At 40.6% G+C, this 23,732-nt stretch overlaps 2 protein-coding genes across 4 annotated transcripts in view; one reads left to right on the top strand and one right to left on the bottom strand.

The window, feature by feature from the left end:
- The window catches only part of zeb1a (zinc finger E-box binding homeobox 1a), a 72,688-nt gene extending 55,438 nt beyond the window's left edge, over window positions 1–17,250 (top strand). For both annotated transcript variants that reach the window (XM_074688434.1, XM_074688435.1), the window contains exons 3-8: window positions 5,049–5,201; window positions 5,543–5,745; window positions 8,147–8,264; window positions 9,531–11,299; window positions 11,968–12,145; window positions 12,286–17,250. In XM_074688434.1, the coding sequence (XP_074544535.1) occupies window positions 5,049–5,201; window positions 5,543–5,745; window positions 8,147–8,264; window positions 9,531–11,299; window positions 11,968–12,145; window positions 12,286–13,883 (4,019 nt within the window). In that variant the 3' untranslated portion in view covers window positions 13,884–17,250. The remainder of the gene's footprint in view (window positions 1–5,048; window positions 5,202–5,542; window positions 5,746–8,146; window positions 8,265–9,530; window positions 11,300–11,967; window positions 12,146–12,285) is intronic.
- A 397-nt stretch (window positions 17,251–17,647) lies between these two features.
- LOC141804624 (acyl-coenzyme A thioesterase 3-like) lies at window positions 17,648–23,334 on the bottom strand. 2 transcript variants are annotated; one of them, XM_074689161.1, is made up of 4 exons: window positions 23,272–23,334; window positions 19,858–20,336; window positions 18,640–18,827; window positions 17,648–18,563 (listed from the first exon to the last, which is right to left on the bottom strand). In XM_074689161.1, exons 2-4 carry the CDS (start codon window positions 20,312–20,314, stop codon window positions 17,955–17,957), a joined length of 1,254 nt encoding a protein of 417 aa, XP_074545262.1. In that variant the 5' UTR covers window positions 20,315–20,336; window positions 23,272–23,334; the 3' UTR covers window positions 17,648–17,954. The 2 variants fall into 2 exon arrangements, with proteins under 2 accessions (XP_074545262.1, XP_074545261.1); XM_074689160.1 differs by lacking the exon at window positions 23,272–23,334 and adding an exon at window positions 23,132–23,187.
- Between the last annotated feature and the right edge of the window lie 398 nt (window positions 23,335–23,732).

Here is a 23,732-nt window from a genome sequence, read left to right as displayed (position 1 = left end):
AGGTTAAGAAATGTAAAGCAAAGATTTATTGTTCATGAAGAGGTTTTGTCCAGGTATCGACAGGTGGTCTGAGAAGGCAAAGTGGTAATGGAAGAAACACGCAGATCTCTGTGGATGCTTTTACAGTTTATTGAAGCCTTTTGGCTCCAAGTTGGAGTTTGTAAAGCACTGTTGTGATTTTAGCTCTTGACTCTTTTATTCTTTGATTCTTTTGCTCGTCGAGATAAAAAAAACTGGAATCAGTTCTGCTAAAAACTAATTTGAAGGTGAAGTATAGGCAGAGGAATCTGAATGATTTTTGGGGACACATAAATAAAATCCCTTTCACAACAGTTTTGCTCAGGGGTGGCCAACCAGTCAGAGACCAAGAGCCACAAAAATATCCGTGGTACTGCAAAGAGCTACGTCACAAACGGGGTCTTACAAACACACTTCCTCTCACACATAAACGAAATGACATAAAATGAAAATCAATACATTTCCAAATTTTGTTTGTGTGTTTAAATTTGTACTAGAGAAGAGAAACTGAAACTTAAGTATCAATCTGTACACCCAAATATTGATCAACACTGATCCCAATGTTGGCATCAGTTTATCACTATTTTAGATTGATCGACACACAGCTACTCATAACTATATATATATATATATATTTTTATGAATGGATTGAAGAGCCACACACCGAAAGGCAAAGAGCCACACCTGGCTCGTGAGCCGCAGGTTGGCCACCCCTGATTTAGCTCATTGTCTCTGTTTAGAGTTCTCTGTTACCTCTGTTTTTAAGCAGCGCCTGCAGGAAAACCAAACCAGTCAGCTCCTTTTAAAAAAAATTTACAAACCAGGAAGGAAAAACATTTGGAGTTGGTGAAAGGTCTCCTCCTGTGTTGGAGGGAAGTGATGGAAAAGTCCTGAAAAGTTGCAGCCCCGCAGAGCTCCAACGAGAACTCTTCTAAGGCTTTGCGTGATATGTTTGGATTGTCTGACTCTCACCCCTTTCTTTCCTCGCTGTCTGGAGAAAGCAGAGGGAGCAGCTGGCGTTGAATCACTCCTCTGGTGAGAGATTAGTGTGCGTTACTCCCCCTGCAGTCTGGGCCGCACTGCAGCTCCAATCCATCCTGCCTTATAATTCACCACGGACTCACAGTGACAGGTTCTGGCAAGGTACACAAGTGCACAGCAATGTGCACAAGTGTGTTTAGACTCTTTCAAGGAAGCGCGTGTGTAGCTCTCTGCCTGATCGAGTGTGTGTGTGTGTGTGTGTGTGTGTGCACCACATGATTTCCTGTTTTCATTCCAGTCTGATATTCCACATGTGTGTCTTGTTGCACGGTCCAGGCCGTCATTACTGCGTGGCTTTCTGTGAGGCATTAAGTGTAATTGTAGAGTGTGGTGGGAAAATATGCAGAGAGGTGTATCAGTGAGGAGGGAGGAGGAGGAGGAGAGATGGAGGGAACTCAAGAAAAACAGGAGGGAGGTGAAGAAGCAGGAGGAAAGAAAGGTAAGGGAGGGAGCTTAAAGACAAAAAGATTAATGGTGGTTAAAGTAACAAGAGAAGATGGAGAAGCAGTGTGAAGAAAAAGAAGCAAAAAATAAAAGTAGAAGACAGAATCTAAAGGGAGAAAACGCAAAGACGACAGCAAAGTGGAAAGAAAAAAGTGATGTTGGATGGAAAGTAAGAGTACATCTACGCAAACCCAAACATTAGTGACAGGAAATCACTTCTCTCCTCTTTCAAGGTTATTTTTAACAGCCAACAATCAAACTGTGTCATTTCTCAAGCGTGTGAGGACTTCAGGAAGTCTTTCAGTGTTTCTGATGTTTGATAAAACAAACAGCTAGTTCCTGAAGCGCTTAAAAATGGTGCAGAATGAGACAGACTGGGTTTTTTCTGGAGAGTCTTAAGCTTAAGCTGTGTTCCAGTCAAAGTCTGGGGTTGGAATTTCCCACCTGTAATCAAATCTTTGCAAGCCTTCAGGTGCAAACAGCAAGTGTAAACAAAAACCATGGCTGGCCAAGGTGTAATGACTGTTGTTTGTTGAGTTTACACACTTTTTATATTTACATCATGGATTAACTACTGTCATGACCAGCTGAACTGTTAACGTTAAGTCAAGATATCACAGAAGCAGGTTGTGGCTGTGGCTTGTGGTCATAATTGAAAATCATTTCCCTTCAGCTCAGTTTGATCAGGGAAAACATTTTAATTACATGAATAGTCATGAGTCAGGTATTGTCATACTGCAGGCTGGTTAAAGGTCTTTTATTAAGTCTTTTAGTGAAATTTGTGGGTCTTTGGCTTTCCTCCCAGCCCACAAAATGTGATATTTAATGACAAACCTGTACTAAGTAGTGCTTGTGAATGTAAAATCCTGACCTAAAACGAGCTGTTTCAATTTTGGGGATTTGCCGACATCAGCGAGTCCCTTTCTTGACCAATCAGGAGCAAGTCTGACCCAACTGGTCCTCAGAGCAGGTACCCCTGAACCTCCTCCCCACCCACTCCCCTCCCCTACGGTAAACGAGCTTTGCTGTTTTCTAAACATTGTGCACTCGGAGCTCGTGGCGCCGCTCTCAGTGACGTGGAAGAGCAGGGCGGTATCAGAGGTGGCTCATTTACATATGAAGGTCATGCCCACTAAATCAGAGCGTTCTGAACAGAGGGGCTATGAGAGCCTGGAAACAATGCTGCTGTGCTTGATTTATTGGCTTTTTAGACCAAAACATGTTACTACCATTTCATGAAGACATCAATGATCCATATTAAACTGCAGAAAATGAGCATTGTATGGGACCCTCAAAGGGGGCGAGGAGGGCCACAATGGATTTACATGCATGGTCCCTGTTCACTGTGTGATACTGTGGTATAATAGTGTCACTGCAAGAGGCCAAAAAGTTTTGGTGATGTCAATTTGAGGTCATATTGCCCAGTTTTACAGTTTTTTTTATTAAGTTCAGATTTTTATTTATTTATTTTTTGCAGGAATGAGAATTAATTGTCACACTCTCTCTTTATATTCCCTATTGGTTGTGGAATAATCCAATGTCCACTGAATTCTGTTTCACAATGATGATGCGAGCTGATTGCAAAGGAATAGTTTCTTAACGATAGAATTTGCTTTGTTGATAAGAGTCTGACTGATACACTATTTGTTGCTTTTAACCATTCAACCTCTACAGATGCTGCTTTATTTGTGAGTCACCAGACAGCAGCTTAGTTCATCCCCGAGTTTGCCGGCAGAAACTTTGACTTGTTCTTGGAGAAAGTCCAAAATTTGAGTGTTAATTTGTCTTGAATGCAGCATAAGCGGGATAAAACTTCTGTAGAGAAACGGACCATCTGATGCTGATTCATCATTGATCATCATAAATAAGAAGAGGCGACAGAGGGTGATACGTGTACAGAAAGTTGTCTGCTTACTTTTTCAAATAAATCTAAAACAGAAGTTTTTTTTTCTTTTTGTACCTCAGCTCGGAGACTACAAACCAAGAGGAAAATGTCTGTTTTTTTTTTTTTAAGTCTCCAGTCTTTTCCATGTCTGATGTAACACACTGTGTCCATCTGCTCGTTTAGTACTCTCATAAAGAGCTCAAACCTTTAGCTTCATGTTTTATTTCTTCTTACCCATTCATCTACAGAAACTGTGCGTCAGGCTCTACTCAACCATAAAGTCATTCACTCAAAACCTAAACAGACACAGCACTGAATCTGTGCTCAGTGTTATTGCTGACAGACTCCAGGACAGACTGTAAAAGAGAAAAAAAAAAGAAAAAAGAGACACTAAAAGAGAGAAGAGTGGTAGAGAAAGGAGGATGAGTAAAAGGTAGGGCAGGGAAAGAAAGAGTGAAGAACAGAGAGGGGGATAAAAGGTAAAAGAGTGCGTCTCTGAGGAGAAAGGGGAGATTTAGAAAGCTTTGGGATGAGATCATGGGAAGCAGAGATCTCTGTGTTTAAAATGAGGCTTAACGGGGCCCGGCCTGGTCCTGCTTCACACACACACACACACACACACACACACACACACACACACACACACACACACACACACACACACACACACACACACACACACACACACACACACACACACACACACACACAGCTGCACCTGTCCCTGACACGGCTCAGCAGGAAGAGGCGTGGCCTTTGGCACTCGTCCTGCTTGCACTCAAAATGCCTTGTCTCCATAGTAACACTGGCCGCAGTTTCACCTCACTGCGAGTTCTTATCAACATTTTTACACACACTAAGTGAAGTAACGCCTCCGCCCCTCTTACTAAACCCACTGGCTGTCCAGTGCTGTGTCATGAAAGTCGTTTGTGGCAACAGACGCTCTGCAGCTTAAAGGTAACACGGGGAGAAAAGTTTGTTTACACAAACAGTGCTACAAGAAGTTTAAAGTCACAGTTCACAGTTTGAGATGAGACAAAGAGAAGAGGGAAGACAAACACAGGATGAGAAAAGGAAGGAAGAGTGGGAGGAATATTTATCAGTGTGGAAACATAACTCTTTTTATTATACATTCACATAAAGGTTATGTTTTTCCTTCACAGTCTGCTTGGTACTGCTGCAGCTGAGGACTTCAGTGAGACGTCACCTTTTGTGATTCTGAACAGTTGCAATTGTTTCATACAGAATAGGGGTCAGAGAAGTCATGCAATATCAGCTATTAAAGTGTCGCTTTCCTATTTTTTTGAAACTTCTTTCTTTTTCTAGACAGCCAATTTTCTGTATTATTGAAAATAAAATTCTGTCTTTAAAAAATGTTTGAATACATTTGGATTTTTTTTCTTCCAGGTGGCTACATTAGTAGTTTTTCTCCAACTCTTTTGTCCTCCTACTTTGGAAACTCTGATTTATAAATATAAACTTAAGATTCTGCAGAAAATTTGTAGAAATGTGTTACATTGGTAGCAAGTGTGGTCAAAGGGAAGTATTAAGGAGCTCTCTGCTGCCATCTAGTGGTGATATTGCAAAACAGCATCCCAACATGCCTGTTGAAGATTTCATGCTGAAATGATCCTTAAACTTTTGTGTGTGTCTGTTTTAGTGAAGGAGGAGTGTGTGTCAGAAGATGAAGAAGGGTCGGTGAAGGACATGCTGGTAGATGAGATTCTCCAGCAAGGAGACACAGCTGTTATCTACCCTGAAGCTCCAGAGGATGATCAGAGTCCAGCGGAGACAGGAGGCGCTGATGAAAATGGTAAAATTTACACAGAGGAAAAATGCAAATGCTTCACTTTGGTATCAAGTGTTTTGTTTTCAAGTATTAAAGCAAAGTCTAAAGTGAAGGCATCAAAAGTAAAAAATAATGAGCGCTGCATGCAGTTAGAGAGTGTCAATAATTGGGCTCATCTGTCAAATTCCACATCACAAAAGTGCTTCAACAGTGCACCGCCCACTAAAGCATTCACAGGGTGAGGAAGGTTTGCAGAAGCTGTACTAAAAGTACATTATCTGACTGAAGATACCAGTTTACTCAGTCAGAACATCAGGTAATAAAGCCTCATCCACATGACCTCCTCTCTGTTGTATCCATAACAGGCACACCAGATACTTTCCCCCAGCTACATATTTGCCCCTACTGCTCCCGGGGCTACAAGCGCAACGCTTCGCTGAAGGAGCACATCAAGTACCGCCATGAGACCAGCGACGACAACTACAGCTGCTCGCACTGCAGCTACACCTTCACCTATCGCTCGCAGCTGGAGAGGCACATGACCCACCACAGGAACAACAGGGAGCCGGTAACAGAAACACCTGAATGCATCATCTCTGTTTATGTTCAGATACATCATAACGTGCAGGCTGGAGTGAAATGAGATCATTTCATTTATAAGAAAAGCATCTCATCTGAAGAGACTGGTGTTAAGACTACTTTAAATTTGATTTAATTTTCTTTTTTGTATTTGTACCAATTGTTAGCTTTGTTTTACAGCAATACGGTAATATCCTTTATGACAGTTACAAAATAAAAAATAACATGAAGTCATCCAAAAGAGTCAGAATCTTAAAAGTATGATTTATAAAAGTATTCCAGCTCCATCAACCATAATTTAAATAAAAGAGTAATTTTGCTGTTGGAGTCTGGTGAACAAGAAAGCTGGACAAGGCTGTGACCCCCCCAATTAGCAGACTTGACCAATTTTCCATTTGCTTTAAAGAATTTCTTTCCCCTAAAGATGGGTGACAGAACCATGACACCAAAGAAAATGACGACACAGACTCAATAAACGCATCATAAAACAGGGTCATGATGATTTGAGGGAAAGTGTGAGTTTGAGCTGTTGACCTTTGTGCACATTGCTTCACAACTTGCAGCATATCTCTGGTTTTGGATATGTTTAACTGGAGCTACTCAACTACTACAACTGCTCACTCCTCTCTGACCAGGCCATGACTGGTCACAACATTTTAAGAGCAGATTCGTAATTTTGTAAATATAATAATTCTGGGTTTAAGATAAAGATAGTAACAGACAAGAGTTGTATGTATAGATAATTCAGACATGGGCAGAAAAAGTTTTGACAGAGTAGGAGGCTGTATTGTGACGTTGTTGTGAGTGTGACAATGCGGCTTGTGATTTGTTGGCGTTGTTGGACTTTGCTTCTGTGTTTTCTTAACAGGATTAAAACGAGCAGCAGGTAAAACGCGTTTTGCAACACTGCTCAAAGGTAGAAAATGCTTCAACTTTCTCCAAATGGATTATGGGTAGCCCTTTTTTTTGTGATGACAAATCCAGCCAACAGTTCATTCGAAAAACCAAGCAAAATAAAAAGTTGTCTGACCTCCTTGGTGTTAATATCCATCATGTCGCATCCTCCATTCTCCTCCGTGTTTGCGCCTCCATTCACAGAAAAGTCTCGCGCGTCTAACTAAAGGATAAACAGAGACAACGGTGACGTCACACCGTGCTGCATGTTGGGACAGGGGCGTCATCCCGCCTCATGGCTCACCTGACACGGAGGTTACCTGTCCACTCACCTTTTGTTCTGTCCCGCGCTGGTCGATCGGATCGGGACGAAGAAAAGAGGAAATCCAGCGCTGGATTAAAAAAGCTTCATACAGCCCGCGGCAAACACACGACATCCTCCATAGATCAGCTCTGGATTACGGATAGAGAACTATGCAATACACGTAACCTTCGGACAGTTTCTGGACCGCGTGCAACGTGCAAAACTCTACGTGCATAAGTGAAAAAGAAAGAAAGAAAACCCAAGTTATAGCTCATTAAGTATTTAGAAAAACCGACACATTTGCACGTTTTTCTTGCAAAGGTAAGGTTGCACTTGTCTTTACAAAGAAACCTCAACGCAAAACTTTCTTTACAATCCAAATTAGTTTATTAGTTATTTATTAAACAGCTTTATTTACTCGGTATAACCTTTGTACTAATTAAACTTTGTTTTCCTTCTTCCTATTGGAAAGTATGTCAATTATTTTGAAATCCTGGCTGGATTTGCAAAGTTATAATTTTACGGGTTTGTTCTACCATCCATGCAAAACTGTAGATCCTCTTTTATGTATAAAGGGTCCCTCCTTTTCAGAAGCAGACCCATACACAGACAAGCAGCGGGGTTATTTATTTTCCAACCAATTTGAGATTAAGCCACGCCCACTCCCATGACACCCAGGGCTCTGCGGCTGCGTGCGCAAGAAAATTAAACTGAGGTGGATTAGATAACAACAGTGGTTTGAGGGACAAGAAAACGCAGTTTTATTATAAAACTCAACACTTAAAATAAATCTAGATTAAATTAACTAATAATAATAATAATAATAAAATCCAAATATATAGGATTTTTTTAAATAAAAAAAAGTTGTTTTTTCATCCACTCCCTAAGTTTTACAACAGTGAGACACATGATGAAGCAAACATTAACTGTAAACAGACAGACATTTTACTTCCTTCAGATTAATATATGCATTTAAGTGCATTACTTACAGAGTTTTCTGGGATAAAAATAAATAAATTTCCACAGCAACAAAAGCAGCATTAATTCCTGTCTTGATTTCTTACACAGCTCTACCTGTTTTTTTTTTGCAGCTGTGTAAAAACTAGCAGTTCACTGCTGAGATCAGAAAAGCAAAAGCATAATTTCTGTTCCAGCTCAACTCTAATGATCTTTATTTATCTGTCTGTCCCAGCGTCACGTTTCCCAGGCCACAGGAGGAGCACCTAATTCGCGTAAATTCAAGTGTAACGAATGCAACAAGGCCTTCAAGTACAAACACCACCTGAAGGAGCACCTGCGCATTCACAGCGGTGAGTTGTTACTGCAGCAACGGCCGTTTTCAGTCATTGCACAAACACTCGCAGTCAGGCCACAGTCTGGCAAAGTTTAAACAGGCCACCTGCTGCTTTGTACAGTTACTTATTTGTTTTTTACTGTGTTTGCTGGTGAGTGATAGGAATTATCAACTCCAGCAAAACTATAATCTACACACTGACTTCAGACTTTATCCTTAGGGGACTAAATATAGCAGTTAAGAAATGCTGTGTATTAAAGGTTGGAACATGTTAATCATTACATTAAATGCAAATAACAGCATTACAGACAGGGAGTATTGAAACAATGCGATAGGAACTTAAATATTACTGGTAACTGAATTGTGCAGCAACTATGGCCTTATTGTACAATTTCTTTGTCTTTTTTTAAGTATTTTGTACAAAATTTACCTCTAAAATTATTTTAAAAAATCAAAAACGGATTTTTTTCCCCTGTAAACTTTAATCTGTTGTCTTTCTAGTATGAAATAACAATAAACTTTGGTTATATAGCACACTCTAACAGTGCAATACACTTTGTAAATTTTATTTTTGTATGATTTATTCTGGCACTTAAGTATTTCATATTTTTTATTCACTTATTTATGGACATATCACCGTGTGTTGTTTTAACCCCGGAAGCCATTGCAATGAAATTTCATTCCAAGTGCACTGTTGTGTTATGTGCGTAATGACAATAAAGGAAGTCGAAGTCGAAGTCTAAAAGTCTAACTTTTCTTTAAAAAAAATGTAAGTTACAGAGAAATTTGAGGACAAGATTTGAGCTAAAAAAAATTACAGAAGAGAATTAAAAAATATGAAGCAACGGAAAAGATAACAGGTTACAATTATTAGAATTGAAGGATTAAAGATCCTGCCTAAGAAAGGATAAAAGCGGCCTTTTTAGGATCTAAGACACTTAGAGAAGATCTCTTGTAAAAGTACACCAATTAAAAATGTGTTTTTTTGTTTTGTTTTTGACAATATAGTTTTAAATGGGATAAATCTATCAGTGTCATAAAAGTACAAGTGATTAAAGTTAAAGTAAAAAGAATACAAATGTGACTCTTCAGTGCAACTATAACATTTTTTGTAGTACTTCAAAGATGCAAATGTTTGTCAACACCCCAATGATAACTAAGCTCTAAATAGAGGAAAGAGACCAACAAGAGAACAATAAAAGATTGAGGACTAAAGTCATTTTAAGATTTTAAAGAGCGTCTTTGTGACAGTGTTTCATTTTCCTCTGCGTTGCTTTCACAGGTGAGAAACCATATGAGTGCTCCAACTGCAAGAAGCGATTCTCCCACTCAGGCTCCTACAGCTCCCACATCAGCAGCAAGAAGTGTGTGGGTGCCACACCTCCCAATGGTGCCCCTCGAACTCTGATCAAACCCCCTCCACTCCCGTCCACTCTGGTGGCAATCGCCCCGGCCCGTTTGACCCTCAAAGAGAAAACTGAAAGCAAACCCCTCCAGGAGCAGCTCCCTGTCACCCAGATCAAATCTGAACCTGTGGAATTAGCGTGCAAGCCTGCGATGGCAGCAACAACAACAACAACAACATCGTCAGCTGGTACAAACGGTGTGGTGAACGGCGGGACAACACAGCCGGCCGTTGTTCAAGCCGCCACCCTGCCTCAAGGAGTGGCCATGGTCGTACCCACGGTCGGCCTGATGTCACCCATCAGTATTAATCTGAATGACTTACAGAATGTGTTGAAGGTGGCAATGGACGGAAATGTTCTCAGGCAGGTGCTGGGAACAGCTAATGGTGTGGTGGCACAGGGGAAGCAGGGAATTGTGGTCCAGCAGCCTCAGCAGCAGATCATCAGTCTGCCTGCGTTTGTGGATCACGACGGCACCACAAAGATCATCATCAACTACAGCATCAACCCCACAACTGCTACCACTGCCACGACCCAGCCTGCATCGCTTGTTGCCAAAAACAATCCCCCTTCTCTTCCTCTCAGTGTCGTCACGCCTGCAGCCCCCACCCCCAGCAAAACGGATAAACCGCCAACCCCAGGAGTGACTGACCTCTCCATTGTGAAGACAGAGCCAGAGTCGGTGGACATCATGGAGGCAGAGGTGGTCACACAAACACAGCAGACAACTGTCAAGACGTCAGTCCCTCAAACAGCTCAGATGCCAAAAGTGAACAGTTCTAGTACGTGTTTACTTTGTGATGACTGTCCTGACCACCTGGAGGCGCTGCACCTACTCCAGCACCGCAAAGCAGCCAATGGGGAGGCGGTTGACTCGGCTGCTTTGGACCCCTCGTTCGCTGATCTGCTGAGTGAGGCTGGGGTGACGTTGGAGGAGCCGCCTGTAGATGACCCCCTCTCGCTCCTGAAAACCCACTTTGCCTCCAACGCCAACCCCAGTGAGGGGGAGCTGAAGAAGATCTCTGAGTCTGTCAGTATTCCTGTTAATGTGGTCAGAAAGTGGTTTGCCAAGATGAACTCTGGGAAAAATGTGCATAAACACTGCAATAATGCTACAGCAGTGTCTTTAAAAGCTGTAAACACAACTTCCTCTGATCAGAGTAAAGAGCCAGAGGAAGGCAGCACTCAAAAAAAATCTGACAAAGCCTCAGACTGTTCACAACTAAACCTTAATGGAGACCTAGTCATCGTTAAAACAGAGCCCGAAGATCCAGAGGCTCTGGACTCTCAGGCAGAGCCGCTTGATCTCTCCGTACCCAAACACATGGCAACAACAGTGGAAACTAAGACGCCCCCCAACAAACAGCAGGAGCAGCCCTTAAACCTGACCTGTCTGAGGAAGGAGCAGTTTGAGGGTCGAACCATCTACGTCACCACCCCTCAGACCGGGAGACCCGTCAACATTGTGTCCGCAGCCCAGCTGCCCACATTGGTGGCTATCGCCGGTCAGGGCACGGTGGGCTGTCTCGGCTCCATCAACACCACAGCTAAACGCACCATTCTCATCCCTCAGCTCACCTACACATATGCCGCTACAGCCAGCAACTCCACTGGAGCAAAGACCGTCGTACTCAACGGACACAAGGTTGGTAGCGTTAAACTATTTTTCTCAACTTTAACATTATTTGATCTTTGACAAAAATTTTGACATGTTTAATCTGGTTCTAAGCATAAACATTCAGTGTCAAAACCTCAGAGAGAAACTAGAAAAGCATATTGTGATTGTCACCAACACGTTAGTCCTTCTTTAATGTGATACTCCCTTTCAGCAGACTGTCTGCTCCAATTTGGTGTTAGTTGCAGGTTTGTACGATAATTTGTTACCTGAAAGTGTTGAAAATTATGATGACCCAGTACATATTTCATACTCAAATCTTAGTATCCAGAATATTGCCAGGATCTGGATCGTACTTTTACATCTGTCAGAAATTGTGGTGACCATGTCTTGTATTGTTTTGCAAAGCAATCTGACCATTTATTGCCGAGTTGTATACACATATGGTGAAAACCGGTCCAATCTCACAATGATAAAGAATCCTTTAAAAAAATCCTGGATCCAGACGGTGATCCAGATCAACTCCAAAATTTAATCAGTTCTTTCGTATCCTAATTCAAAGATTTCCTGAAACTTTCATCAAGATCTGTTTGTAACTTTTTAAGTTATGTTGTTCACAAACAAACAGACAAGCTCTCCCAAAAACTTAACCTTTGTGGTGAAGGTAGTAAGTAACTTTTTCTTTCTTTCATTCACAGAAGGAGAATCTGGAAAATAGCTCTGACTGCGTAGCCCAGACAGAGGAGGGTGTGGACCCAGATTCAGCTGTTCAGGCGAAGAGGCCTCGGCTCGGGAAGGGCGTTTATGCCTGTGATCTGTGCAACAAAGTCTTCCACAAGACCAGCTCCCTGATCAGGCACAAATATGAACACACAGGTATTAATGAAAATAAATTTGTTGTTTTGATTAAGTTGAATAAATCTGTTTATTTTAGTCCCACATTTCTTTTTAGTTTTGGTTATTGTGCAGGAAAATGGTAGCATGTGTCTCTGTCTGACTCTATATTCTGTCTGAAGGAAAACGGCCTCACGAGTGCCCCATCTGCAAGAAGGCCTTCAAACACAAACACCACCTGATCGAACACACCAGGCTGCACTCTGGGGAGAAACCATACCAGTGTGACAAGTGCGGGAAGCGTTTCTCTCACTCCGGCTCCTACTCCCAGCACATGAACCATCGCTACTCCTACTGCAAGAAAGACGGGCTGAGACCAGATCCAGGTCCACGCAGGGTCAGTACGGAGATGACCCAACCTGGATCTGAACTGCAGTCTGACAGCCGGACAACCACCCCGCCCTCTCAACCGGACTCAGACGAGCGAGACAGCGAGGATGAGGAAGACGATGAGGCGATGTGCGTAGACGACATCCGGGTCATTCAGATTGATGACGGCGAGTGTGAGATCTATGAAGGAAACTTTGATGATGACGAGGAGGAGGAAGAAGATGAGGAGGAGGAGTTTGATGAAGAAATGCAAAGAGAAGCAGAACCAGAGTTAAATTATGATGTTGTTGAGGTGGAGCTACAGGAGGATCACATGATGGTGGACGAGACAGAGGAAACAATCGGAGGAAAGGAGGCGAGTGAGGGTACTGAAAAAGTTGCAGACTGTGTAGCAGAAACAGACAAAAGTGTCAAGGAGGCAGAAACTACAGAGAAAGACGTGACAACAATGGACAAGTCTGTGGAGAAAGACAAGAAAAATAATCCAACAGAGGAGGAGGAAACTAGCATTGAGCCCACGGAGGAAGAGACAACAAAAATCACTGAAGAGACAACTAACCTTGGTAAACCTATAGAGGACAATACAAATGTCAACAAACCTACAGAAGCAGAGACAACAAACATCCCTGAATCAACGGAGGGAGAAACAACTAACAACCTTGAATCTACAGAGGCAGAGACTGCTATACTCTCTAAATCAACAGAGGAAGAGACGACAAACATCGAAGCACCTTTGGAGGAAGCAACGACAAATGCCGCTGAACTTCCAGAAGAGGGGACAACTAGCATCGCTAAACCTTTGGAGGAGGAAACGGCAGGTGTGACAGAACCCATGGAGGAAGAGACGACAGACATCACAGATCCAGCAAATGAAGTGTCGACAAACGCCAGTGATCCTACAAATGAAGCGTCCACCAACGTCAGTGATCCTACAAATGAAACATCCACCAATGTCAGTGATCCTACAAATGAAGTGTCTACCAACGTCAGTGATCCTACAGATGAAGCGTCCACCAACGTTGGTGATCTTTCAAATAAAGCGTCCACCAATGTCAGTGATCCTACAGATGAAGCGTCCACCAATGTTGGTGATCCTTCAAATAAAGCGCCGACCAACGTCAGTGATGCTACAAATGAAGCGTCTACCAGTGTCAGTGATCCTACAGATGAAGCATCCACCAACGTTGGTGATCTTTCAAATAAAGCGTCCACCAATGTCAGTGATCCTACAGATGAAGCGTCCACCAATGTTGGTGATCCTTCAAATAAAGCGCCGACCAACGTCAGTGATGCTACAAATGAAGCGTCTACCAGTGTCAGTGATCCTACAAAAGAAGCGTCCACCAACATCAGTGATCCTACGAATGAAGTGACAACAAACGCCAAATAACAGTTCCAATCTGCAACTCGACAAACTCGAGTTAACTAAGACAAAACCGCAGGAAAGTCATAAATTTGCAGCGGTTGCCTGAATATATCGGTCCACTACTGTGTACAAACTCCAGGTGTGCCTGAACTTGAATACAGAAAAAAAACAAAAAGACTTTTTTTTTTCTTGTGGAAATGAAAATATCAGTGTTAAAAATTGTTTATAGAAGTACAGATTTTAAAGCTGAACTCACCCTTCGACTTGTTAGACTTGTTACTGAGACATCCCAGGTTGTTTTTATTGTTTGTTTTCATTTGATCAGTGTTACTAATCTTGTTCTCCTTTGAAAACATTTTAACCTGTAAAGATGAGAAAGATTTCTATACCTTTTTATTGCCAATGAAGTTTCCTAAATCAGTATTTTATTGAGTTCTACGAACAAAAACCTCTGCACTACAGTATTCCTGGTTTACCTATGGATACATGCCTCATGCATCGTATGCCCTTCAGTGTTATAAACGTACACTAGCTAGCGAGATGTTGTTCGTGTTAGTGTTAGTCTTTGCTAGCTAGCATTACCTTTGTTTTCAGTTTGACTGTTAGCCTTAAAGAAAACAAAGGATTCTTGGGGAGGGTTGTGGGCGGGATGGGGAGTCAGGGACGAGAACGTGGCTTCTGAACGCCATAACCAAATTTGTCCAATCAGGGAAGGTAGAGTCACAACCTCAAAGCCAGCATCAGGCGCCTGTGTTTTGAAAGCTGGTGGAGCCTGAGCGAGTGGAGTCATCTCCACCTCCTTTAGGCTCAGCTGTGTCACAAAACACACGCTCCCATTCTTACCAAGCTCCTCGTTTTATTGGTTGACTTATGTTCTCAGTGTTTCAGTGTTATTAGCTTATCTATATATATAAATATATATGAAGTCATACTGTACGTGAAGGAGCTGGGCTGTTTCCTGCTCCACCCCAATGCCTCCAGCCTTATGCAAGACCTGTGTGCTGTTAAAAGTGCCATTGAACAGTGTTATTATTTCTTCTTCTCACATGTAGCCAGTATTATGTCCCTCTGTTACTTTGAAGAGACTCATATTGACTAATGTTTGTCGACTTGCACAGAACAGCTGATTTTTGCCACAATGACCGAAGGAAGCTTACTGTGAAATCTGTTTGTTTTTTGTTTTTTTTTTTATGTTCATGGCCTTTGAAAGTTTGCTGAGCTCTAGAAAACCATCATATGAGCTCAGGATAGTGATTATGTTTATCGTTGGTTTGGCGCATTAGAGCTCTTGTGAGGAACTTTTCTGTTGTCCTTGATTTTGGCGCTTTCTTTCAACAAAGTGATACCTCTTACATCTTTCATAATTTTATCCTGTACATATGTAAAAATGTAACTAAGCTGTGTTTTTAAGAGTGAAATGTATCCCTGTAAATATTTGCAGTAAAAGAGTTTTAAAAATGCTTGTTCAGTGTGCTGTGAATTACCTTGTCTGACACCGACCCCCTCACAGGAGTTACAGGCATTATGGTTTAAATATAGAAAGAGTTGATCTTGATTTAGTCTTGTTTGCTTTGTAGGTTGTCATGGTTTTAATCCAAATCATAATCAGTCAATAACTCCACACAGGAGCTTTAGGGAAAGTTATTTTACATCCATAAAACACCAATTAAGCAAATCAAATCTGACAATCTGACCCCTGATAATCCAAATGGTTATCAAATAGCGTATACTTTCATTATTTGTGTATTCTCAGCTGGGTGATTAAAGCTCCTCTGAGAGTTTTTGGACACTGCGAAACAAACTAAAATGAACAATCATACCTTTTTATGACCTGCAAAAGCAAACAAAACTACGAGAAGCAAGACTGACAGCTTCTGTGTTGTATTTTCTAGTGTCTATAACTGCAGTGAGGGGGTAGGTGTCAGACCAGACCATCAACAGCACGCTGCTGAAACTGCATCAGAAAAAGACTTAACCTGCTGCAAATATTCAGGGTCCACTCTGTGCTCATGTAAAGGAAAAAATTCAGCAAAGATGTAAAAGCTACTTTTTTGTTCTCAGGGGGCGCCTGTGATCCTCACAGGAGCTTTAATTACCAAACACAAATTTCCACTCCTACATTTTACATCCTTAAAAAGCCTGTGCTTTCACTCCTTTAACATATGATGTGTTTGTTGTGCTTCTTCATCCGCTAAAAGCCCACAACTAGTTTTGGAATATCGCACAGCTGCAGTTTCTTCCATAAAGTCACCTTTTAACTACAGTTTAAAGGACTTTGAGGTGGAAAGGTAGAATTTACCTGTGGATACAACATGCCTTTTAAACTTGAGATAATCAGCTTTTTACACATGCTAAGAAAAAAAAACTGATTAATGATACATTGGGTTTGAAGTGTTTACATAAGTACCTGAAAACAGGAAATGTTCCAATTCAAACATATTAAAAAGCAAAAAAATCACGTTAGAATGGAAAATATTGAAATCAAAGCTCATTTTCCGGTAAAATGGAAGAAAGATTTCACAGTAAAATTTGAAATTCTTTTATGTCTGCACTTGTTTTCAGAGAGTTAAAAAGACTAATATTGTGGCAAGCTGTCCCGCACTTCAGGTAACAAACGCTGGTGAATGTGGTCTCTGTTGAAGGTGTTTTCAGTTCGTTTTACTGAACAGTGTTTTAATATGAGTCTGTTTCAAGTTGTTTTTGTGTCCTCTGTATGTTTTTTTTTTTTTTTCAACAATGGCAGTATTAGAACCCTTTTCACAGATTAAAAAAATGTACCTGTTTAGTTTTTAGAAGACTTTTTTATATTTATGTGTCTTATTTTTATATTTTCTTTAATGGTTATTTATTACACATTGTAGTGTACATTAATGTAGTTTGAATTGATACAATAATATATTTTAGTATGAAAAATGATCTCAAGACAAACAGAAAAAGCCCATTATGTGGTTCTGGGAGCTGAAGTTTGTTCAACAAAAAAAATATAAAAAAGATAAAACATGTATTCTGTAAACATGAATTCTGTTTAAGCTAAAATAAAAAAAAAAAAAGCCAGGAATGAATTGAGAATTAGAAACTGTTACATGTGCATCCGCTCTTTGCGTCGTTATGAAGCTACTGAATTCTAAAACTCTGTGATTTTAAAAGCATGAGTCGTCGCCGTTTTGCTGAAGGATCTTGTTATGAAGCCGTTACTCTCCCTGTTTTTCTTTCTACGCCAAATTTAGATCATCCCTCCGCCCTGTTTTTCTGTTCTGTGCCAACTCGTTCATTGTACTGTCGAAGGCTGCATATCGATCGTTCTGTCCTCACCCTTTGTAAATCCACTGTCTTTTTGTATTGTTTTTATTTAGTTTTGCTCCATTTTTATGACTCCCTGTCACAATAAAATATAAGAAAGCACCTCTGAGTCACTTGATTTACTCCATAGCCTCCAACTTCATTATCCCCAATGAATAAAAAAAACTAATCTTACTTGTTTCTGGCGCAGTAAAAATAATTTGATGGTTCCAATAAAACTAATGACACATTCAAAACAAACATGAACATAATAATGAGTCGAAAAAGAGTCATACTTTTACTTTATTACCATCACAACCATCTGTACTTAATAAGACAAAAGTTTTAGATCATTTGACTTTAACTTGTCACAGTGCTGTTGGTTACAGAAACAGATACACTGTTAGTAAATCATTACATTAAAGAATAAATCAGATTACAAACAATGACAACCAACAGGTGTAAATAAATTTGTAGAAACCTTCAGAAAAGGTGATTTTTTTATCCATTGCAATTAAATATTTTGCCACTAGGTGGTGCTCAAAGACCATCCAACACACCTTGTTTTAGACCAGAAAGAGTTGAGAGCTGCAAAACCAACATACCTTTAGAGCGGAGCACCTTATTATTTTTCCAGTGATTAGACTGATAGAAAAAAAAACAAAGCACCTCTTACCCAGGAACAGGGGATGATGATAAACCACGTTTACGTGTTTGCTGTTTTCACTCATTCCTGTTGTCCCTTCAGCAAATTCACAAAGTGACCTTATAGAGATCATTTGATTGGAGCCTTCCTTCATCCTATTGTGTTTCCATCTATAGCTTGGCTTTAGCGTTTGCAGCATCGCAGCTCAGATTGGCTCTGAAGAACTCCTGGATCCTCTTCCACACGTGGACCTCGGCTACTGTGTGGGACCTGGGCTCACCCCCCCACAGAACTGGAGCCCGCACAGTACGATGAAAGCTTGAGGGGCAGAACGGCTCATAAGGTGGCTGCAGAGAGTGACCTGCTCCAGGATAAAGTATGCACTCAAAATTTTCCTTCCCATGATGCTTCAGTCTCTCCACCAACAGGTCCATGTACATCTTACTGTCCCAGTTCAGGTCGTCTTCTGAGGCCACAAACAGAAACCGTCCCCCAGCTTTTTCAACAGGGATCAGGCTGTCTTTGTTCTCCTCTGCTCGGGGATCATCCACAACATTCTTGCCCATGTACGCGCCTGACGGAGTGTGAATCATCCTGCTGGAGTCAAACTTTAGTGGGGAGAGGATCTGACGTTCCTTATAGTGGAGAGGGATGGCCGCATTGGAACAGCAGCCATTGATCCAAACCACAGCCTCAATGCCAGACACAAAAGCAGCAAGTGAAAGAGCAATATCTCCTCCCTTTGACCGTGATATCACACCAACTCCTTTGCTTCCCACCTGAGGAAAGACAATACATAAACTTTTCACTAACTGATCATTTCAAAAAAGGTGTCATGTCATCTGATCAATTCACCTTTGGATGGCGTCTTAAGAAGTAAACTGCTTCTTCAAAATGGTCCAGATGGATCTGTCTGATGTTTGCAAGCTTGTCATTGTACACTGCAGCTGCCAGAACCACGAAGCCTTTGCTGGCCAGCAGACTCCCTCTCTTCTCTGACATGAAGGAGCCAAGATCCAGCACAGCAGGGAATTGACCTTTTCCTGAACAATAAGACAGAACATTTACAAATGTAAATGAATTGCACAGAAGAGGATTCGGGAAAAAAGTCAGAATTCTGACTTTTTCTTACAATTTTGATGAATTTCCAAGTGATTTTGTGAAAGTCTCCCTTCTAGTTTTAAGCCTGATTCTAATCCACACTTTAAAATGAGTGCCAATATTACAAGTTACAGGTTCTTTCAAAATGCTACTTCTTAGCTTCCTGGTCAGGTCGAGCAGGACCGGATTGATTTGGCACTTTTAGTAGTGAGAAGAGAATTCTGTGTTTTTCTCTGCTGAAAGTGATTTCTGTGATTGATTTTGTAGTGGTGGTGGACACAGGAGCCTATCTGTAAGACAAAAGGACAGAAGAGCAGAAGAAAGATAAACAGGAGAGTGATAACACACAGGCTAAAGGCTAAAAGGGCTAAACTGTGTGTGATAATGTTCATTCCAACCCACAGTCAGCAGTTATTCTGCAGTGGTCTGTTCAAACTTGAGAGTCTATCAATAAAATGAAGAGCGACGTTAGTTAGCTCTGCTTGGTAGATGACTGGCAGGACATAGCAAACCAGGATTTACAAACGTTACACTTCACGGACATGTCTTAGAGCACCGGGCTGCCAGCTGCGCTAAACATAGACAGCTACTAAACTACCTACACAAACTGACCGTGTTGTTGTCATGGTAGCCTACAGATACATCAAAGTACCGGGCTGACAATAGCGCAACATCAAGCCAGCTAGTACATTTGCTTGATGTGACGTTTCACACCGTAACGCTACATGACTGTACTGATAAATACCTCACCTCGGCACGTTTTATCCAGTAAAAAGTTGCCTATAACAAAGAAAATTTGTTTCCATCCAATGTCTGTTTAATTCCACAACAAACACACACTTCGCTAAAAGTAATTGACGACAGTGTGCGGAGACTCCAGGCCAGAAGGTGGCGATGCGGTCCAATTAAAACAGATCCTCCTCATAGCATCTTTTGCTAGAAAAGACTGAACTAAAGCGAAGAGACACCAACCTGGTGGAGTGAACAGGACACCACGGATATTTCCTTCTTTGACTGGCTGCCTGCTGACCCCGTCTGCCATCATAAGCCTCTCATTGATCACCTCAGCCAGCATCTCCCCCTCCTCCCCCTCCTCATGCACAGAAATCTTCACCACATGGGGATCTAAGGACTTGGTTTTTTGAAACTTTTTGTGCAAATTGTGTGGCTTCATGGACCACAGCAAACCCATGGGTTCAACTCCAACATACGTCCCACTGAGTGAGGGGTCCTTATCTAAGTCGATCTCTCCGTTTCCGTCAGCTCTGTAGGTGGCTGAGGAGCTGAACATCTCCCCTTTCTCATCAGTTGCTCTGGCTCTCATGGTGACCACCTGTTTGGACCTCAGCCCGGCCACCTTCACCTGAACAGGCTCATCGAAAAGACATCTGGCTTTTGGCAGCAGCCTCAGTCTGACCTGAGAGGACATCTCTTCCCAGGGTTCACAAATTCTGCAAAACAGAAGAATAATATAATACAGCATAATGATGTTTTCATGTGTCTGACAGGAAAACTGGTTGGTTTTTAAGAATTATGGATTTCTCATTAGTTTTACTGCATTTTGTTTATAACCAAAACTACAGGTAAATTCCACATACTAAGTGGCCTTCATTTGTGTAATGTTTGTATGGTGCACACACTACAAGCAGCAACACTAATCCACTTTAGCTCTAAAAAGTCATAAAAAAGTAAATTTTCAGTCATTTTTTTAAATCACTGAGTTATTCTAGGGATCTTTTTCACATTTATTTTAGTCCTGAAAAGATGAAATAAAATATTTCCACTCAAATTTAAATGCATAATAGAAATCTAAATGTATCAAATAAATACAAACACACAGTAAACACCAACTTGCAAAAGCTGGGAGCTACATTTTACCTCTTATGAAACAAACATTAACGTCACTTGCCTGTCAATTTTACTGGAGATGTCTCATTGTAAAGTTTTCCCTTTGTGTGAACTGACTGCAGGACTTCTCTCACAAGTGGCAAGAAAGTTACATGACAGTTACATAACCCTAAGTTACCTCATGTTAGCTTCTACTGCTCTAACCTCTGCCCTCCAGGGTCAACAAACCAAGATCAATAGTTTTAGGCAAATAAAGGAAAAGGTTATGTTTGTTTGAATAAAACATAAACTATGCAATTTGAAACTCAGCAATGGTTGCTCCCTCACCTGTCCATCAGAAAACATTCAAGTGAATATAAAACTAATATTTATTGGCTGGGAGTCAGGCCAAGTATCTCTCATTTTTCTTTAACTTGGACCATTTGAAGATGATAACAAGAACACTCCCCTTTTTATTTTTTTAAGAATGGTCCATGGGCAAAAAGTTTAAATCTAGAAAATTAGGAGTAACTATTGCAGTTTATGTTGTACAAGAGTTAAGTTGGCAAAAAGTACCTTGAAACACAGGGGGAAGAAGCCAAAAAAAAAAAAAAAAAAAAAAAAAAAGGTGTGTTGTTTCTAGATTTATAAAAGTCATATAATTAAATAAGATCATCAATGCCAAAATATATAATTTTTTTATTTTATACCTCAGTATTTCTGGCCCGATTTTCCGGGGAGAACACAAATCTATATATGTGGACTAAAAGTTCAGACTGTGAAAGTTTTGCAGTAAGAAGCAAAATACCTTTTTTTTTTTTTTTTTTTTTTTTTTTTAAAAGAACAGACTTTCTTGGATTTATTTTTGTAATAATGTTAGACACTGGAGCTAAAATGAGAAAAAGAAAAATGAAGAAGAAAAGCAGAAGAAAGCTAAACAGGATAGTGATGGAGCACGAGCTAAATCACAGGTTAAGCTGTTTGTCACCTTGTATCCTGCAAAAAGTTTTCTTATAAAAACACAAGTTAAAAAAAGAAGATCCACTCTGCAAAGCAAATGCACTTCTTAGCAAAAGCAACACCCTTGTGACAGTGAGTGGCAGTGGTCATGGGAAACTGAGTCTTAAAGGATAAGTTCGGTTTATACAGCTTTTACATCGTTTATTGAATGAAGTAGAACAAAATACTCACCCAGAAGGCTTTCCTGATCCAAGCAGTGCTTCGGGAGATATTTAGATCTAAAATCGTGCAGCGCATGCGCAGTATTCTCTGGAGAGCTGACTGCGCATGCGCAGTACTTTCTGGAACGCTGATTCCTTTCTTTGAGGGGCAAACGTAAACAAAGTCTTCATGAGTTCAGAGGTCATTACAGCCACACAGCGCTGTCTGGAGTGACACGGACTGCAACAGAGGACTATCTCGGAGCGGACCATGATGGAATATTGGTGAAAAACACGAGTTTTTGGATGATTAATGCAGTTTTAAGAGCGGCGCTGTCTATGCCCCGATGGATCCCACTATACGGACGTACGCTGCACGATTTTGGATCTAAATATCTCCCGAAGCACTGCTTGGATCAAGAAAGCCTTCAGGGTGAGTATTTTGTTCTACTTCATTCTATAAACAATGTAAAAGCTGTATAAACCGAACTTGAAAATTGATCCATACAGCTTACAAAAAGACAACAAAAGCAACATCTGTTGATGAAATCTTCTAGGAATATAAGTTTCTTTTTTTGCATTTTTTTTTGTAAATGTCTGCCTCATTTTTATCTACACTAAATTCAAAGACTTGTCAGGTTCAACTTGAGCTCTTGATGACCTTTGTATATTAAAAATTACACTCCTGCTGATAGGAGTGTCACCTGCTAAAATATTTGGTAACATTTTACTTTAAAGGTCCGCAAATTTCATCACACTTAGGTAATAATTAGACAAAGTTTTTAATTATTTCTTTGATAATAGCACGTAACTACTTTGAAATAATGTCCAAATTTATTGTCAGTCTCAATTGGTAGGTTACTGTTTTTCCAGTTTCTTTGAAATTAACTCCAAATTGCAAATAATTTATTTGAAATTAAATCACAACCCACCACAAAATGTTTTTAGAAGTATCCCAGTGTTTCTGCTATGGTGATGAATAGCTGCTTAATTTTGAATAAAGAAGTTAGGTTCATTGTTTCCTCTGATAATTACCTTTGAAATGTTAAGTGAATAATTTAATTTCCCAATAAGCAGTTGGTAGTTAGCTATTTGTCATTTTATTTCACCAAGTTCTTTAGTACAGAATTTGATATGCATAATTAAGATCAAATGCAAAATGATAAACCTTTATGATTAGGCCTATAATGTTTTACATGATACAACTGAAGGCTTCAGATGTGATATTCACCAAGAGTGAGGTTGTGAATTGGCCTTACCTGGATGTGATAGACACTGCAAGTACAGGCGCACTGCAAAACAGAATCTGGACAGAAGTTGTGTGCTAATTTTCACTAAATTCTCATGAAATTTCAGGAATAATTTCAAATAAATAAGAAAAACTTTGTCTAATCATTACCTAAGTGCGATGAAATTTGTGGACCTCTAATAATAATAATTTAACTGGAACTAAAAATCCCAAAAAACACCAGAAGCACAGAAGAAACACTGGTGAGGGAGGAAACAGAGACTTCAAAAAACACAGGTGGAACTGGTGAGTGAAATCAAAGAGGAGGGGAAACTAAACTACAAACACATGGAATAAAAACTACAAAACAAAACAGGAAACAGAAGAAGAAACAGAGAATAAACAGAGAAAGAAACTACAGATGAATCCACAAAAGACAGGATACAAAGACAACACATGACATTTTTACTGTCTAATGTTCCAGATGGGGGTTAGTCATTTTGGGCTGCACCAACGTGTAACCAGCACGCCAAATGACGTCCTCCTGTTTCTCCCCTCACACTCTTCTCTAGTCTCTGCATAGATGAACCCTCCAGCTTCTACATGTGCTCCTTCATTCTTATTCAAAGACT

The sequence above is a fragment of the Halichoeres trimaculatus genome, unplaced genomic scaffold (genome assembly GCF_033239565.1).
Source record: "Halichoeres trimaculatus isolate MK-OKI-2021-1 unplaced genomic scaffold, fHalTri1.1 fHalTri1_scaffold_15, whole genome shotgun sequence".
In the NCBI taxonomy this organism is placed as follows: Eukaryota; Metazoa; Chordata; class Actinopteri; order Labriformes; family Labridae; genus Halichoeres; species Halichoeres trimaculatus.
This window is presented reverse-complemented; position numbering and strand designations above follow the sequence as displayed.

What these genes read in the sequence shown, in the direction of transcription:
- LOC141804624 (XM_074689161.1), bottom strand. Translation starts at nt 20,314, where the DNA reads ATGTCCTCTCAGGTCAGACTGAGGCTGCTGCCAAAAGCCAGATGTCTT. An exon ending in TGTCCTGTTCACTCCACCAG is followed by an intron (nt 18,828 to 19,857) that starts GTTGGTGTCTCT and finishes CTTATTGTTCAG; the next exon opens with GAAAAGGTCAATTCCCTGCT. An exon ending in TCTTAAGACGCCATCCAAAG is followed by an intron (nt 18,564 to 18,639) that starts GTGAATTGATCA and finishes GTCTTTCCTCAG; the next exon opens with GTGGGAAGCAAAGGAGTTGG.